This window comes from Rhinatrema bivittatum, chromosome 3 (assembly GCF_901001135.1).
Source record: "Rhinatrema bivittatum chromosome 3, aRhiBiv1.1, whole genome shotgun sequence".
Taxonomy (NCBI): Eukaryota; Metazoa; Chordata; class Amphibia; order Gymnophiona; family Rhinatrematidae; genus Rhinatrema; species Rhinatrema bivittatum.
Window position 1 is genome coordinate 538,804,747 of NC_042617.1, and position 15,388 is coordinate 538,820,134.

Below are 15,388 nucleotides of genomic sequence, written 5' to 3' on the forward strand. Positions count from 1 at the left end.
AGAGAGGTAGCTGGAAAGTACAGGCTGATTAGCCTTACCTTGGTGGTGGGTAAATTAATGGAGAACCTATTGAAGGAAAGGATAGTAAACTATCTAAAATACAGGGAGTTGCTTGATCCGAGACAACATGGATTCACCAGGGGGAGATCCTGTCTGACAAATTTGATAGATTTCTTTGAATGTGTGACTAGAGAATTGAACCACGGAAGAGCGTTGGATGCAATCTATTTGGATTTTAGCAAAGCCTTTGATACAGTCCTGCACAGGAAAACTTGTAGACAAAATGAAAAGTTTGGGACTGAGTGACAAGATGGTGACTTGGACTGCCAACTGGCTGATGGACAGAAGACAGTTTGTGATGGTGAATGGGACCTACTCTGGAGAGAGAAAGGTGTTAAGTGGTGTTCTTCAGGGATTGGTGTTGGGACCAGTGCTGTTCAATATCTTTGTGAGCGATATAGCAGAAGGGATTGAGGGTAAACTCTGTCTATTCGCAGATGATACTAAGATCTGCAACAGGGTGGACACACTGGAAGGGGTGGAGAGAATGAGAAATGATTTAAGAAAGCTAGAGAAATGGTCTGAAATGTGGCAGTTGAATTTCAATGCAAAGAAGTGCAGAGTCATGCATCTGGGGAGCAGCAACCCATAGGAACTGTATGTGTTGGGGGGTGAAGGGCTGATGAGTACAGAGCAAGAGAGGGACCTAAGGGTCATAGTGTCTAGCAATCTGAAGATGGGAAAACAGTGTGACAAGGCGATTGCTAAAACCAGACGAAGGTTGGGCTGCATAGAAAGAGGGATATCTAGTAAGACAAAGGAGGTGATAATTCCCTTGTACAGATACTTGGTGAGGCCCAGCCTGGAATACTGTGTTCAGTTCTGGAGTCCACATCTCAAGGGTGACAGAGAAAGAATGGAGGCCACTCAGAAAGAGGCAACCAAAATGGTGGGAGACCTCCATCATATGACCTATGAGGCCATCATATCCCATATGAAGGCCCTAAATATGTACACCCTGGAAGAGAGGAGGCACAGAGGGCACATGATACAGACCTTCAGCTACATGAAAGGTATAAACGATGCACAACTGAAAGCAAACCTCTTCTACTTGAAAGATACAAAGAGAACAAGGGGGGAAAACTCAAATTGAATGTCAGGAAATATTTCTTCATGGAAAGAGTGGTGGATGCTTGGAATGCCCTTCCGAAGGAGATGGTGAGAAAGAAGACAGTAAAGGACATCAAAAAGGCATGGGATAGACTATGTGGATATTTAAGGAGCTAATTCCGTGAGTCAGAAGGATTAGCAATAACAATAGGGAGGAAATAAACAGGAAATTGTGAAGAAGAAAACAGGGTAGGACATCAAAAGAGAATAGGTTAGACTCTGTGGACCCCTAAGGAGCTAAACCTAAGAGACATGGGGTTAGCAGTATCAATTAAACCCTAGTGTCAATTAAAGGGCCCGGATTAAAGGTCTGTGATTCGAATTAAAATAAGATGGCAGGGCAGACTGGATAGGCCATATGGACTTTTTCTGCCATCAATTTCTATGTTTCTAAGAAACAATCATGAAGGAACATTCTAATGTTAATTAGCTGTAAATATTAGGGCATAAAATGGAGGATTCCAGGTGGGTAAACCCAGATCCGGGAAGAGTGCTGCTGTTTTCTGACTTAAGTTGTTCTCAGGTGCCAGAATGCAAAAGGCTTCCTGGTACAGTGCAAAAACTCCATATATTAACTATTGACTAAGGAAAACAATAAAGAGCCTAGAGACCTGAAAAGAAAACAAAGCGACTATTAAGAAAATAAATAACTTTCCATGACCTGGAGAATCCTGGTTTTGAGGAACAGAATGTATTTATTTACACTGCACTAAAAGTCCCTGATGATTTCAATGAAATTTTCACAGAAATGCACAAAGTAGCATTGGATGTAGAACAACACACAGAAAAGTGGATGAATTAGCAGGGAGCTTTAGATGAGTCCATAGCATAAGTTTATAGAATATATGGCAATGTGTACAGTAGAAAGGCGTGTGCATGTAGTACGCAAGTACCCATAGAAATCTCCATTACTTCACATGAACCTGCCTACAGAAGTCTGAGAAAATTTAGAATATTCTGGTGGCTTCCACTGCCAATGGATAGCACCCCCAGGCCAAACATGATGGGGAACATTGTTCCCCCAGTTTTGGCCCGGTGTCCCCCTTCTCTTCCAGCTGTCAGTTGGAAAATGGTGCTTCTTGCTGCATCTGCCTCCTCTGGCAGCTGGCTTCAGTCCGCAGTGTTACCTGTACAGTGCCCCATAGACGCACAGGATCTACCAGCACTGCACGTTCAAACTGCAGACTGAAGACCTTCCTGCAGAGGAGGCAGATATAGCACAAACCTCTTCTTGTTTCCTGCCAGCAGGTGGGGATGTTGAGAAAGGATTGTGATGGGGGTGTGTATGTGGGGGGGGGGGGGGGGAATTAAGGGAGAGATGGGGAAGAGCAGGGTATGAGGTAGCAGGAAGAAGATCATGCATGGAGGAAAGGGGATGGGGAGAGTCCACCCCCCATAGTAACTGGATATCCTTCTCACTCCCAAAAGGCTTCAAGCTATAGCAGGCACTGGGTGCCACTAGCAGTCTTAAAATAAGGAGGTCGCATTCTCCCAGAGAATACTGCAGAAAGATAGATTATAGAGACTAACCACATGCAGCCCCCTCTTGCTTTTAGGCCATCTTACTGAGACAATACAGCAAAGTCCCCAGGGCGGGAATTTCTCTCCTGGATCTCTCACTTGTACAGAATGCATTGGCTTTCAGACCTGGGTGCCGGGGTTCATCAGCGGGGAGGAGGTGGGGACCTTAGTGCGGAGGTGGAAATCACTACTGCCGTCATTAAGTCTTTCTAACGATGCATGCACTGATCAGAGATTACTCACGGCAGAAGAGTTCAAAGGGTGGCTGAACATCCATGCAACCGAAATCACTGCACAGAGTCAGAAAAATGTTCTTGAGCTTGAAAAAGAAAATCCAGGCCAGTATGGTAAACGTCATAAACAGCATGATGAAAATCATTATCACAAAAGCAACAGGCTTTGTCCATGATGCGCACTCTCCTAGCTCCTGGCTCTCTCCCTGAATCAGTGTCCAAGCAATAAGAGTGGGAAAGTTTTCTTCTTCCTCTAGCAAACACAAGAGGGGAACAAAATCCCAAAAGTCCTCTTTCTTTAGTTGTTACAAAACTTCCTTCCAAAAACCTCAGTTTCAGCCGACTGTTGGCTGGTCGGGAGAATACAACCACCATAAAAAATCCAGTCCTGAAAGGATGACTGTTCAAAGAACAACCTCCAACACCCAATGTACCTAACTACTCTGCTGACTGGTCGTAGGATAGCTCCACCGCTTCTCCCGCACTTCCACACAGGGGACAACTGACCCAGGCTTCAGACCCCGGGGAAAACAGAATAAACTCCAAACTCTCAGAAATCACCTCAACAATACTTTACTGAGGAGCAGAGATCCAACAAAAACTTCCTCTTACAAAAACCTCATACTCTGCAAGGGAGTCTACTTGGGGACCCCAGGCAGCCACTCCAGCTCCTTGAAAGCCCCTTTGCACATCTGGCAGCCAAATTTTATATTGTGGGACCTAAGCAATCCCAGAAAGCTGGGGGCCTGGTCATGACACGAGGAGGATCCCAGTACGCAAACTCCTACAAAGAGGTCACATGGGAAAATATCAGTGGCAAAGACAAAAGCCCTGCTACACACTCATCGGGTGGGGGTTGGGGGGGGGGTGTGAATTTACAGTTTCCCTGTGGATCTTCTAGTCACATGGGTGTTTTATATCAAGGAGCCTGCAAGGTCATTTTTAAAAGGGATATGCACTGCAGAGGTTTCCCTTTGAAAATCCAGCCTGCAAACTCTGCAGATAGAAAAAGTGCCTGTAGACATTGCAGCTGCTATTTGTGCAGATTGGGCCTGTGGGGAGAAATATGCACTCCCCCAGCTTCCCTCCATCCCTGGACATGCCCTTTTCTCTCGTGCTGTGACAAAGTGTCAGGACCGTCTCTAGGCTAACTGATGAACCCTGAAAAAACTGGAATTACCTCCCTCCTTGTAGCAGCTCCAGCACAGTACTCTCCTCTATGGCAACGGTGGTGGCTCCGGCCCAGTATATCCACGTTTTCTCTATCCTACTCCACCCAGCACCAGTATCCCCTCTTTTCCCCTGCCCCCCTCCCCAGTGCCTAGAAACAACCCCCCACTTCCTCCATGCATCATCTCTCTCCCTCCTTTCCTGTCCAGCAGCAATCCCTTCTCTTTCTCTATTCCCCTCCCCCTCCCTGCAGGTTGATTCTTCACCCTCCACCACAGAGGGAAGTCTCCCTCCTCCTGCACAGCATTCTGCTAAACGCTGAATCAGCTTGAAGGCGCTGCCCCATGAACACAAAGGTACCATTACCAAATTTAGTAGAAACAAATTTAAGTTTATTATTGCATATCAATCAGCAATGCAGGTTCCTTTGGGAGCGACATAGTCGCAGTTCTCTCTGCAGAGAAGCACTACTATGTGACTCCCTGTATGTCAGTGAGTGCTGCTTTTTATAGGTAAAACATACAATAATCCGTAATAGGGATTCATGAATGGGAGTCCCACGTATTAAGTTTCTTGTGTCAAAACAAGATAAATTAGACCTAGCCCCCTCCCAATTGAGGCCCACTTGCCTGCTGTTCATGTCAATCTTCTGTTAGTTCTTTGTCCTGTCAGGTTTTCACTCTCAGGTCTTCATCCTCAGGGAGGTCTCCACGACTCTGATTTCACTGGTACCAATTAGTGGAAACATTAGCCTGTGAGACTCTAACCTTTTCCTCCTGCTTTTCTGTGACCCCCCCATGATCTTCCATCATAAGTTTTTGACATCTCCTGCAGCTGTCCAGATGTCTCCTGTAGTTTCTCCAAATCAGGGTCAATAGGGCAGTTGAGGTTCCCAGGGCCAGAACGGCACACAGGCCAAGGCAGCAAAGGATTCTGGGTGAGCCATAGTCTCCATGTTGATTTCAAACTCAGTCACATATATCAATTCCTGAGTCTTCTGCCTGCAGACTTTATGCAGGAGGCAGGGGTAAGTGGCACCCCCTTGCGCATGGCACCCTGTGCGGCCGCACAGGTCACACACTGCACAGCCCAAAAGCTGGCCCTGTACGGTGTGCGCACTTTTACCTGCTCAGAGGCTGAGCTATGTCAGAAGCCTGTTCTATAAGAATAGTATACTTTGAAAATTGCCTTCATAATTCTTAAACAAAAATGTCTTGAGCCTGAAGATAAAGTTCCAGATAAAGGGCAAATATCTGGAGCTTGACATCCACGGAAAAGCTGTGTTCAGCTCATGGGCTACCTCACAGGAAAGGAGGCTCGCGAGACTGAGGCCTGTTGTGGAAAATGTTCCGTTTCCTAGACATAACAAGATCTAAAGCACCATGGACAGCTGACCCTTAGATCAAAGATCATGTTGGGATCTAAGGATGGAAGGAGATGGATTTTCAGAGGAACTGCAATCTGTTAAGGAAGCTGACTTCACATACAGTATAATACCTGGCTGTCAGATTTAGGTTTCGAGCCAAAGCAGGGCATTGAAAAGTGCACAATGCCTGCAAGTCAGTGTTCAGGAAGAGTTTTAAGGTGGGGCAGCTGTTGCCATCATGTGCAGCTTCAGGGAGGGTAAAACTCCACAGGGAAAAATACAACTGTAGAAGGTGCTGTGAGATTTTTGTCTGACAGTTTTAAATTTAAGGATCAGACAAATGTCCAGCGTTGCTTAGTGCCCAAGCTTGGGGATGAATGACGTTTTCTGTGAAATTGTGGAAATTAGATCCTTGAGCAAAAATTGGACTATTTTCAAACTGGGTGAAGAGACTGACTTGTACTTTTTTGCCCCGAGAGACCGGTCCTTAGAATGAAACCTTTAAAGCGTAAAACTTGTCATCGTGTACTTTAAGACATTTTTCAAAATGGTATTTTTGATATGGGAGCATTGGTTAGCTTTGCTGTAAGTCAATACTAATTCATTTTGAATTTTGCAGTTTTTCCTTTCCTAAATAAAAAGAGTGTCCCAGCCTTTCTTGTGAGGACCTGGATGATTTCTTTTCTAATTAATTTTTCTTTATTTCTCTCATTTGTTATCCTTCTGTTTCCCGTTCCTTCTTCATTTCTTTAGGATGGCAAAGTGATAGCACCGAGGAGGTCCTAAGGGAATTTCATGAGAGCTGAAGGGTTTGGAGAACCCAATAAGTCACGGTACAAGGCAAGTTAAAATGGAAAATAAGAGAGGGACGCCAATACGGTTCCCTAAGAAGGTTGCAGAAATGTTACGAACACAGAGGTGAGCATTAAAAAAAATACCAAAAGGTGGGGAAAGAATTATCAGGCAAAACAAAGTCAGGCCGGGAGGGTGGCTAGCAGAGCAAAGGCCCGAAACGGAGGAGAAAATCGTCCAGTCGATAAAAGCAGAACACAAAATTTTCTTTAGATATTTAAGGGAAAGGCAAAAAAACAAACGGGAGATAAAGGGAGAATGAGGATTTGCAAGGCAGAAATCTTACGTTCTTTTGCTCAGTATTTACAGACTAAGGGGAAGGTGATGCACCTACGATGGGAAATGGGAAATAGTTCTGAATCCATTTCCAGAAGAGGAGGGCATTTGAAGCTCTGCTGGGTGTTATTATGTGAATGCGCCTGGTTGGGATGGTGTGGGGTGTTATGTGCATCTGTCTCTGCTATTTGGATGTTTGTTTTTATATTGTGATTCGCTTTGAGTGTTGGTGAAATAAAGCGGAATATTACATTTGACTAAACAAACTAATAAATAAAATATGCAAATGAGAGTGGGTAAGACCGAGGAGGCCAGTGGTGAACACCCCAGCACGCTAAACGTGCTCAGGGATATGCCGAGCACGTGCCATGCAGCTCTGTCCAGTTTTGTCCTTGAAGACTGGGGAGGTTCCAAGGGCCTGGAAAACAACAGATGTGATTCCCGCTACACCAAAGGGGAGACCAGAAAGAGCTGGGCACCTTGCTGCCTGCAGTCACCTTAAGCAGCTGCTGAGACAGGGGGCCTTGAACTCATTGATTATTTCTAGCTTTAACCACCAATCATAGAAAAAAAATCATAGAAAAAAATCATAGAAAAAAAATCTTCCATTCATAGCTAAGATTCTAGAAAAAGTTGTAAACACTCAACTCTCCGACTACCTTGAAGACAACAAAATTCTATTCCCCTCACAATACGGTTTTCGCAAATCAATGAGTACAGAATCCCTCCTCATCTCCATGTCAGACTTCATTTTAATGGGCCTTGACAAAGGTCAATCCTTCCTCCTGATTCTACTGGACTTATCAGCGGCCTTTGATACGGTCAACCATTCCACTCTCACATCCTTACTGGCTTCTATAGGTATCTCAGGCACCGCACTCTCATGGTTTAAATCTTTTCTCTCCAATAGAGGCTTCAAGGTTAAGATACAGAATAAGGAATCATCTCGAATGGACTCTTCCATAGGAGTCCCCCAGGGCTCCTCGCTGTCGCCTACACTCTTCAACATTTATCTCTTACCAATCTGCCAACTCCTCTCCAACCTTAACCTCAAACACTTTCTTTACGCCGACGATATCCAGATCGTGATACCCATTAAAGAATCTTATATGAAAACATTGGATTACTGGGAAAATTGCCTCCTTCAAATTAAACGCCTCCTATCCAACCTAAACTTAGTTTTAAACTCCTCCAAAACCGAACTGCTGCTCATCTCCCCAGATAACAACAACTCCATCTCTAATCTTCCGGCTATCCCTACTACCACACAAGTGAGAGACCTAGGAGTCTTAATTGACAACCGGATGAACCTTAAAGCCTTCATTAACAGAACCACCAAAGATTGTTTCCACAAACTCCAAGTTCTGAAAAGAATTAGACCGCTCTTCCACTTTCAGGACTTCAGAACTATTCTACAAGCTATCATTTTTTCCAAGATCGATTACTGTAACTCTATCCTTCTGGGCCTCCCTTCCTCCTACACTAAACCACTTCAGATAATACAAAATGCTACAGCAAGATTACTGACAAATTCCAGGAGAAGGGACCACATAACTCCAATCCTAAAAGATCTCCACTGGTTGCCAATTCACTTCAGAATCCTCTACAAATCTCTTTCCATAATATACAAAACCATCCATCTACATATTCCACTCGACTTACAAGTCCCTTTCCAAATATACAACTCCTCCAGACCAATTAGAGACACACTCAGAGGATCTCTTCAAGTACCTCCTACTAAAACCACCAGACACATCACTTTAAGAGATCGGGCCCTCTCAACAGCCGGCCCCACCTTATGGAACTCCATCCCTCCCGACCTCAGACAAGAACCTAGCCTCCCAACTTTCAGGAAAAGACTTAAGACCTGGCTGTTTAAACAAGCATTCCCGGACACCAACTAATTCTCACACCATCAACCAAACGTTATCCAGCCAGTCCTACTAGACGTTATCCAACCAGTCCTACCGCCTTCTCCATGTAAATATCTATAGCTTATATTATAGATATTGTAAATATCTTTATCTAATGTAAATATCTTTATCTAATGTTATCCTCTCCTTTTTTCTTCTCTTCTCCCAGTTTTAATTCCCTTGTTATTTGTAACTGCTCACTTCCACAGGTTACTCTGTTGTTCATTGTACACCCCTGTTATATGTAAACCGGCATGATGTGATTGTATCATGAATGCCGGTATATAAAAATCTTAAATAAATAAAATAAATAAAATAAATGTGTGGGGGGCTTGAATTAGTTGAACTTTTAGGCCTAACTTGCATCACTGCTGTACTGCATCAGCATTTGTTTGCTCATGCCATAGTGAGCGATCTTTCCAAGTCTGATTTAAAAAAAAAAAATATCATTATTTTAGGGGTGAATTTAAAACATTTCTCTCTTTCTTGTTTCCATTTGTGAGCAAAAAATGAATGCGTGACAATTCTACTTCAAAGTATATGGAGCAACGTGAAAGATATGTGCACAAATTGAAAGACTATTCATATTTCAATATTCAACATTTAAAAACTGCACTTTGAGCCATGCACTTGCCACCTGCTCCCATTGTTCATGCTGCTCAGGTTGCTCATTGCTTTTCTCTAAGTCCTCTAAAGGAAGGAAAAAAAAAAAACAAACCTGGCAGGTAGGAGCATGGCAGCAGGCCAGCGCAGATCGCCCACTGTGAACCTAACCTTCTTGCTCTTCTGCTCCAGTAACTCCTGCGACGCAGTGTATAAATGCAAACCTGGTCATTCCTGGGGATTCAGACACAGCCCTCAGCCGCATCATGAAGGCAGAAGGTGGCATCTTCCTCTTCCTGGCGTGTCTTATGCAGCAGATGCACGTCTCTGTGCCTGCGCATGGACCACAAGGTGAGTGCAGAAATCTCGGTGTAGCAGGTGACAGCCAGCAGCTGCTTACAGTGACTGTGCAGGCAGCAAGGTGCCTGTGGGGGCCAAACGTAGCCTTACTTCAACTGTTTGTGACCTATCAGCATGAGGATTTAAAAGGGTTACAAAAGCTCTCCCCATAAATGCATTTAAATAAAGAAATATAACTAGTGCCATTTTTTGCTAGAAGTGATTTTTTAACTGTATATTTTGTGTTTAGTATGTTTTATGATTGTTTTATGTTGAATATGTAATCCACCTGGCACAGTTTTATTAATATGGGTGGAATATAAATATTTTAAATAAATGCATTTTAAATAGGACTTCACACTGGCAGCTGCCATGAGAGCTAGAGTTACTCCTAAGGTAGAAGTGAATAAATTTGTGTCTGATCTCTCCAGTTTAGGAATGTCTGATGTCAGTATATGGCCAATGTGGCCATTATGCATTTAACATTAAAATGACTTTAACATTATGAAAATAATTGAGTCAGTACAAAGGAAGTTTACTACTTGTATACTTTTTGTATTGTTTCCTCAAAATCGTTTCAGATTAAGAATACTTTTAATATTCGTTTTACTAGTATATTTTTATACTGTATGTAGCAGGACCCCCCTCCCAGATCACTGGTGTGCTACACAGCTCCCAGGGATTTTTCTTCTTTCCTGGATCACTCACTCTGTCAGACTTCTCCACTTTAGCCGGCTTCATCTGGCCACGAGGAGGTTTACATCTCCGGAGCCCCTGGTGCAGAGGTGGGCAGCACAACTCGGTCCAAAATTCACACACGTACCGTGGGTCAGCGAGTACTCACGGTGGCTGGTAATAGCAAAGGTCCAAAGCACCAATGAATCACGGAGTCTACTGGAAATAAACTTTTGCTTCAACTTAAAAAAGGATGATCCAAGAAAATATGGCAAAAATCATAAAGAGCAAGATAAAAAAAATCCTAAGCAGGAAAGCAGTGGTTTCTTTCTCCATGGTGCATTTGTCTGACTGACCCAGTCTCCACTATCCCTTCCCCACAGAGTGGGGGCAGATTGTCTTCATTCACAATCATAAATGGAGGGGGGCGCGACAAAACCCCCCAAATCTTCCAAAAACAGAGGTTTCAATTTAAGGAATTATCCAAATAGGCCTCTTTAAAAATCCGCAGCTTCAGCCACTGTTCACTGGCCGTGAGTTAAAAAAAACAAAAAACAGCCAACCTCCAAAGTCCACAGCAAGGGAACACTGCCTTACTGCAGAAAACTGGTCCCAAATGTATTCAACAATTTCTTTTCAGTCTTATCCCCCAAAATCCTTACCCTTTGCTATTAACGGGGCGCAAAGGTGAAACTCAGAAACCCAGCCCTTCAAGACCAAGGGTTTGCCTGTCCTTCAGGATCTGGATCTAAAATCTCCAAGAATGCAAACTCCCTTAAGACTCCTCTCAAAACTCACTCCTTTCCATCGCCTCTCGGTCGATCTTCTGAAGCAGAACAGACCCCCCTCCTTGTTGATCAGTCTGCCAAGGATGCAGAAAGGACCACGCCACTCCCTTCTTGATCAGTTCACTGTGGAGCAGGCTGACCTTGTGAACCTGCTCCAAGGGCAATTTGTATCCTGGAGGCACATTCCACAGAAAGGTGGGGTAAAAGCAAGGGGAGGATCCCAAAAAAATGCCCAAAACTCCAATATGCTGGACAATTAGGGAAAAAATAATAGCAGGTGCTACCTCCCATGTATGCTACAGCTTTATAAGGGAAAGGTAATCATCTCCCTCTTTCTCACATGTGACATGCCGAGTTCTCACTTTCCTTTTTTTGAATGAGCAGTTTCCTCCTGCTGTTTGGGCTTCCAGTTCATTTGAAACGAGGGCTGGGATCTGGAGCCATAAGCCTTCCTTTACAGCCACCCAGGGATTTCGTCCCCCCCAGTTTTAAATCTCAACTCAAGGCCCAAGGAGAGGCTTTAAAATGACACCATTTCTTGAGCTGGAGAACCAGATGTTGTCGTGCAGGGATTTAGATAAATCCTCAATTAAATCTGACGGTCCTTTATAGGAAAGTGGAGAACTTAGAGCATGCTGTTAAAAAGAATCATCTGAGGTCGATAAGCTTCTCTTGTCTTCCTAATGTGGCCCCTCTCAGTGATGTTTAAGCATTTTCTTAATGAAGTGTTAAACTTTCCAAGTAAAGTTATTCCACGTAGAGCTAAATTATTTGTCTTCCTACTGGTGGAAGCAGTTGAAGGAGGTCACCTTTCCTTTGACAGACTGGATCTTACCATGTAATGAGGTCCCCAAACTGTCCTTTACTGGGAGACATTGACGCTGAGTATGAGGTTAAAGTAGGGAGAGCTCAATGTTTTAACAAAACTCCTGTGCTCTTGTGGGTCAGGGCTATTCTTCGGTTTCTCTCTGGCTAAGAGAGAGGTGCTGTCGGTAGCACTTTTCTAATGAAAAAGTACTGGTATAGAAACATAGAAACATAACATAGAAACATAGAAATGATGGCAGAAGAAGACCAAATGGCCCATCAAGTCTGCCCAGCAAGCTACGCACTTTATCCATTTTTTTTCCCTTTTTCTCTCTCCCACCTGTTACTATTGGCTTCCAGTACCCTCCAGCCCTAATTCCCCTCCACCCGATTTAGAGAGCAGCGCCGTATCTGCATCCAAGTGAACGTCCAGCTCAATTGGGGGTAGCAACCGCTGCAACAAGCAGGCCACCCCCTTGCCCCATACTCTTACCCACCCCTGTTTTTATTTTTTTGTTTTGTTTTTTTTGGAAATAGCAGCCCTCCATCCTTCCGCTCCGTGAAGGTAGAACACCAACTACTGGCCACTGGCATCCCGCTCCGTGAATGCCTCTGTGGCTACTGCCGCTCCGTGCAGTGTTTGAATGCCGCTGTGGCTACTGCCGCTCCGTGCAGTGTTTGAATGTCTCCACTTTATTCACGCCCTCTAGACTTGATGGATCCACAGTGTTTATCCCACGCCCCTTTGAAGTCGTTCACAGTTTTAGACTTCACCACTTCCTCCGGAAGGGCATTCCAGGCATCCACCACCCTTTCCGTGAAGGATCCAGCAGCAGCCTCTACCTCACACTGTTTCCCAGTAGGGGGAAAAAGAAAAGTTAAAAAGGTTCTGGGTTAGTAACCTGGCGTGACTTGGCAGAAAAGCACCTCTGGGTGCTAGTGGGTGGTTCCTTCAAGGGGCGAGGCCTGTCCTGCCTCCTGTCTTGGGAAGATGGCTGGGTCCTGAATTGGGGAAAAATTGGGGAAAATGGGAAAAACAGGGAAAAATGATTCCTGAGATTTTCCTGAGGATCAAAGAAAGAGGTCTCTAAGAATAAGGGAGCTAGGCGCACGCTCCTTTGTCTGTCGAAAAAAGGATTTCTTCAGCGCTGGAGAAAGAGGATTTTGCCTTTCTGGGAGTGAGAGGGAAGACTGCCTAACAGGGAAAAGGTTCCAAGGGTTACTGTCTAAGAAACGTAATCGGCCTGAGGCTCATCTGTCTTTGCCTAGAGAAGAGCATCAAGTTTTAATCTACTGGAATAAGAGAGCTGCATCCAGAAGTGCAGGTACTAGGGGAAGTGCCCAGAGAGGATTTGTCCTATGCCAAAGGATACGTGCAGCGCTGCTATTGACAGACTGTGATGTTTGGAATTTGTTCTTCTGTACTACTGTGCATTAAACTGTACTGTACCCACAGTGATTTTCACCTGCAGATCAAGTTATCAGTAAAGGATTTTATTTTTTGAACACCTCTTGCAGTGTGGTGTGTTCTTCAGGGTTGCCAACTAGCTCCAGGTTTTTAGAATAAGCTGATCCAACCCTAGTTTTGCCCCATGGCCTGCACGGATTTACAGGCTTGTTTTTCTTAGAGAAATCATTTGGGACGCCGGAACTAAACTCCATATAGGCAGCTGGAGTAAAACTAGGAGTGGATCAGCCTGTCCTGAAAATATGGAACCAATTGGTAACCCTAATGTGCCTCTTTTGAGGACTCTTTGCTGAGGAGCTCCAGCAAAATCTTTGTAGGCCTTGAAAGACTCCCCCATGCAGGATGAACCCAGGAGCAAGGGTGCAGGACTAGACCATGACATACCACATGAGCCCCTATGGACCAGAAGAAGTTGGGGCAGAGGCTACACATGTTTTCTAAAAGTTTCACCAGAAGATGAGGTTATACCAGCCACTCTGGTTGTAGCATTTGCTCTTAAATTCGATAAAGAGGCCATTCTGTAGGAAAAAAAGATAATCAATTTCTGTGTCTTAAAACATGGTTGTTTTCTGCTGTATTTAAGTTACTCAGTCAAGAAAAAAGGAATGCATAGCCCTCCATCCTGAGCTGGGAGATTTAGTTGTTGTTAGTGCACTCCGTGTAGATGCTTAGTCAAATATCTTGGGGAACATCTACATCTTTCCAGACCCACAACCACTTGCACAGAGTCTGTATATTGTCTCCTCCGTCTCCTTAGCTTCAGAGGACTGACCTGGTAATCCTGAACTGGTGACAGCATTTTTTTTTCACAGGTTTTGTGTGTGCATTTACTATGGTAGCTTCTGTGCAGTAGGACCGGGTGTTCTGTCTCCACAGTGAATTTATATGTTTCTTAATTACGCTGCCATCCTATGTTATCTTGTAATATTGCTCAGCTTAGATTTTCTGCAGGGTGTAAATCATTTTCGCAGACTGGTTATTGTTAGCTGTTTGAATGTTTTGAACTTCCTTATTGGTCCTATTCCTGATCTACCCTTTCTCTCTCTGTGTTCTCCCCCCTTCTCTATTGGTCTTTTGACCAAAAGCAGCCTGGGACATTTTATTGCCTGGAGGGATTTTCAGTTGGGGGATAAGGCTCTTGCATGTTAACAGTTCATTCTATATCCTTCTACAAGTTCCTGAGAAAGCGTCATTTTTTTGCCCCTCATTCATCCATGGTTTCTGTCAGCTTCCAGAGGGAACTTATCCAAGCTGTAACACTCTTCAATCTATGCGACTATTCTTGGTGTCTTCCCATTCATAGTGAATGTTGTATTGCTCAGCATTCTAATAAATGTTTTGGCAATCAAGAAATTAGTTTATCTTCTATCTGAAGCTGGGGAAAAAGATAAATGGCTGTCTAGGAACACAAGCTGTTCTGAGGACTGCACAGTATGTTCTCCAAAACATTCAAGATAACCCTGTAGCAAATGTGTTAATGTGTCTTTAAATTATCATACTTAAGAACATCTGATATGGAGTCATCCTGTGACTGTTATCAATTAGTGGGGAAGAGGGGAGACTGAATGCGCACAAACCTCCCCTCACTTTCTCTCTCTCTCTCTCTCTCACACACACACACACATGTTCACTTTCACAATATTTTTTCTGTATTAAGAACATAAGAACATGCTATACTGGGTCAGACCAAGGGTCCATCAAGCCCAGCATCCTGTTTCCAACAGTGGCCAATCTAGGTCAAAAGAACCTGGCAAGTACCCAAAAAACTAAGTCTATCCCGTGCTACTGATGCTAGTAATAGCAGTGGCTATTTTCTAAGTCCACTTAATTAATAGCAGATAATGGACTTCTCCAAGAACTTATCCAATCCTTTTTTAAACACAGCTACACTAACTGCACTAACCACATCCTCTGACAACAAATTCCAGAGTTTAATTGTGCGTTGAGTGAAAAAGAACTTTCTCCGATTAGTTTTAAATCTCATGATTCTAATCACCTCTATCATATCCCCCCTCAGCCATCTCTTCTTCAAGCTGAAAAGTCATAACCTCTTTAGTCTTTCCTCATAAGGGAGCTGTTCCATCCCCTTTATCATTTTGCACCCTTCTCTATACCTTCTCCATCGCAACAATATCTTTTTTGAGATGCGGCGACCAGAATTGTACACAGTATTTAAGGTGCGGACTCACCATGGAGCGATACAGAGG

The 15,388-nt window shown here is 43.9% G+C and overlaps 1 protein-coding gene across 2 annotated transcripts in view; it reads left to right on the top strand.

Moving 5' to 3' along the window:
- The first annotated feature begins 9,283 nt into the window (after positions 1-9,283).
- Positions 9,284-15,388, top strand: part of LOC115088269 (WAP four-disulfide core domain protein 8-like) — a 71,885-nt gene continuing 65,780 nt past the window's right edge. Inside the window, exon 1 of one of the 2 annotated variants that reach the window (XM_029596386.1) lies at positions 9,284-9,455. In XM_029596386.1, coding sequence (XP_029452246.1) covers positions 9,371-9,455 — 85 coding nt within the window. In that variant the 5' untranslated portion in view covers positions 9,284-9,370. The remainder of the gene's footprint in view (positions 9,456-15,388) is intronic. The other variant, XM_029596385.1, reaches the window with a different exon arrangement.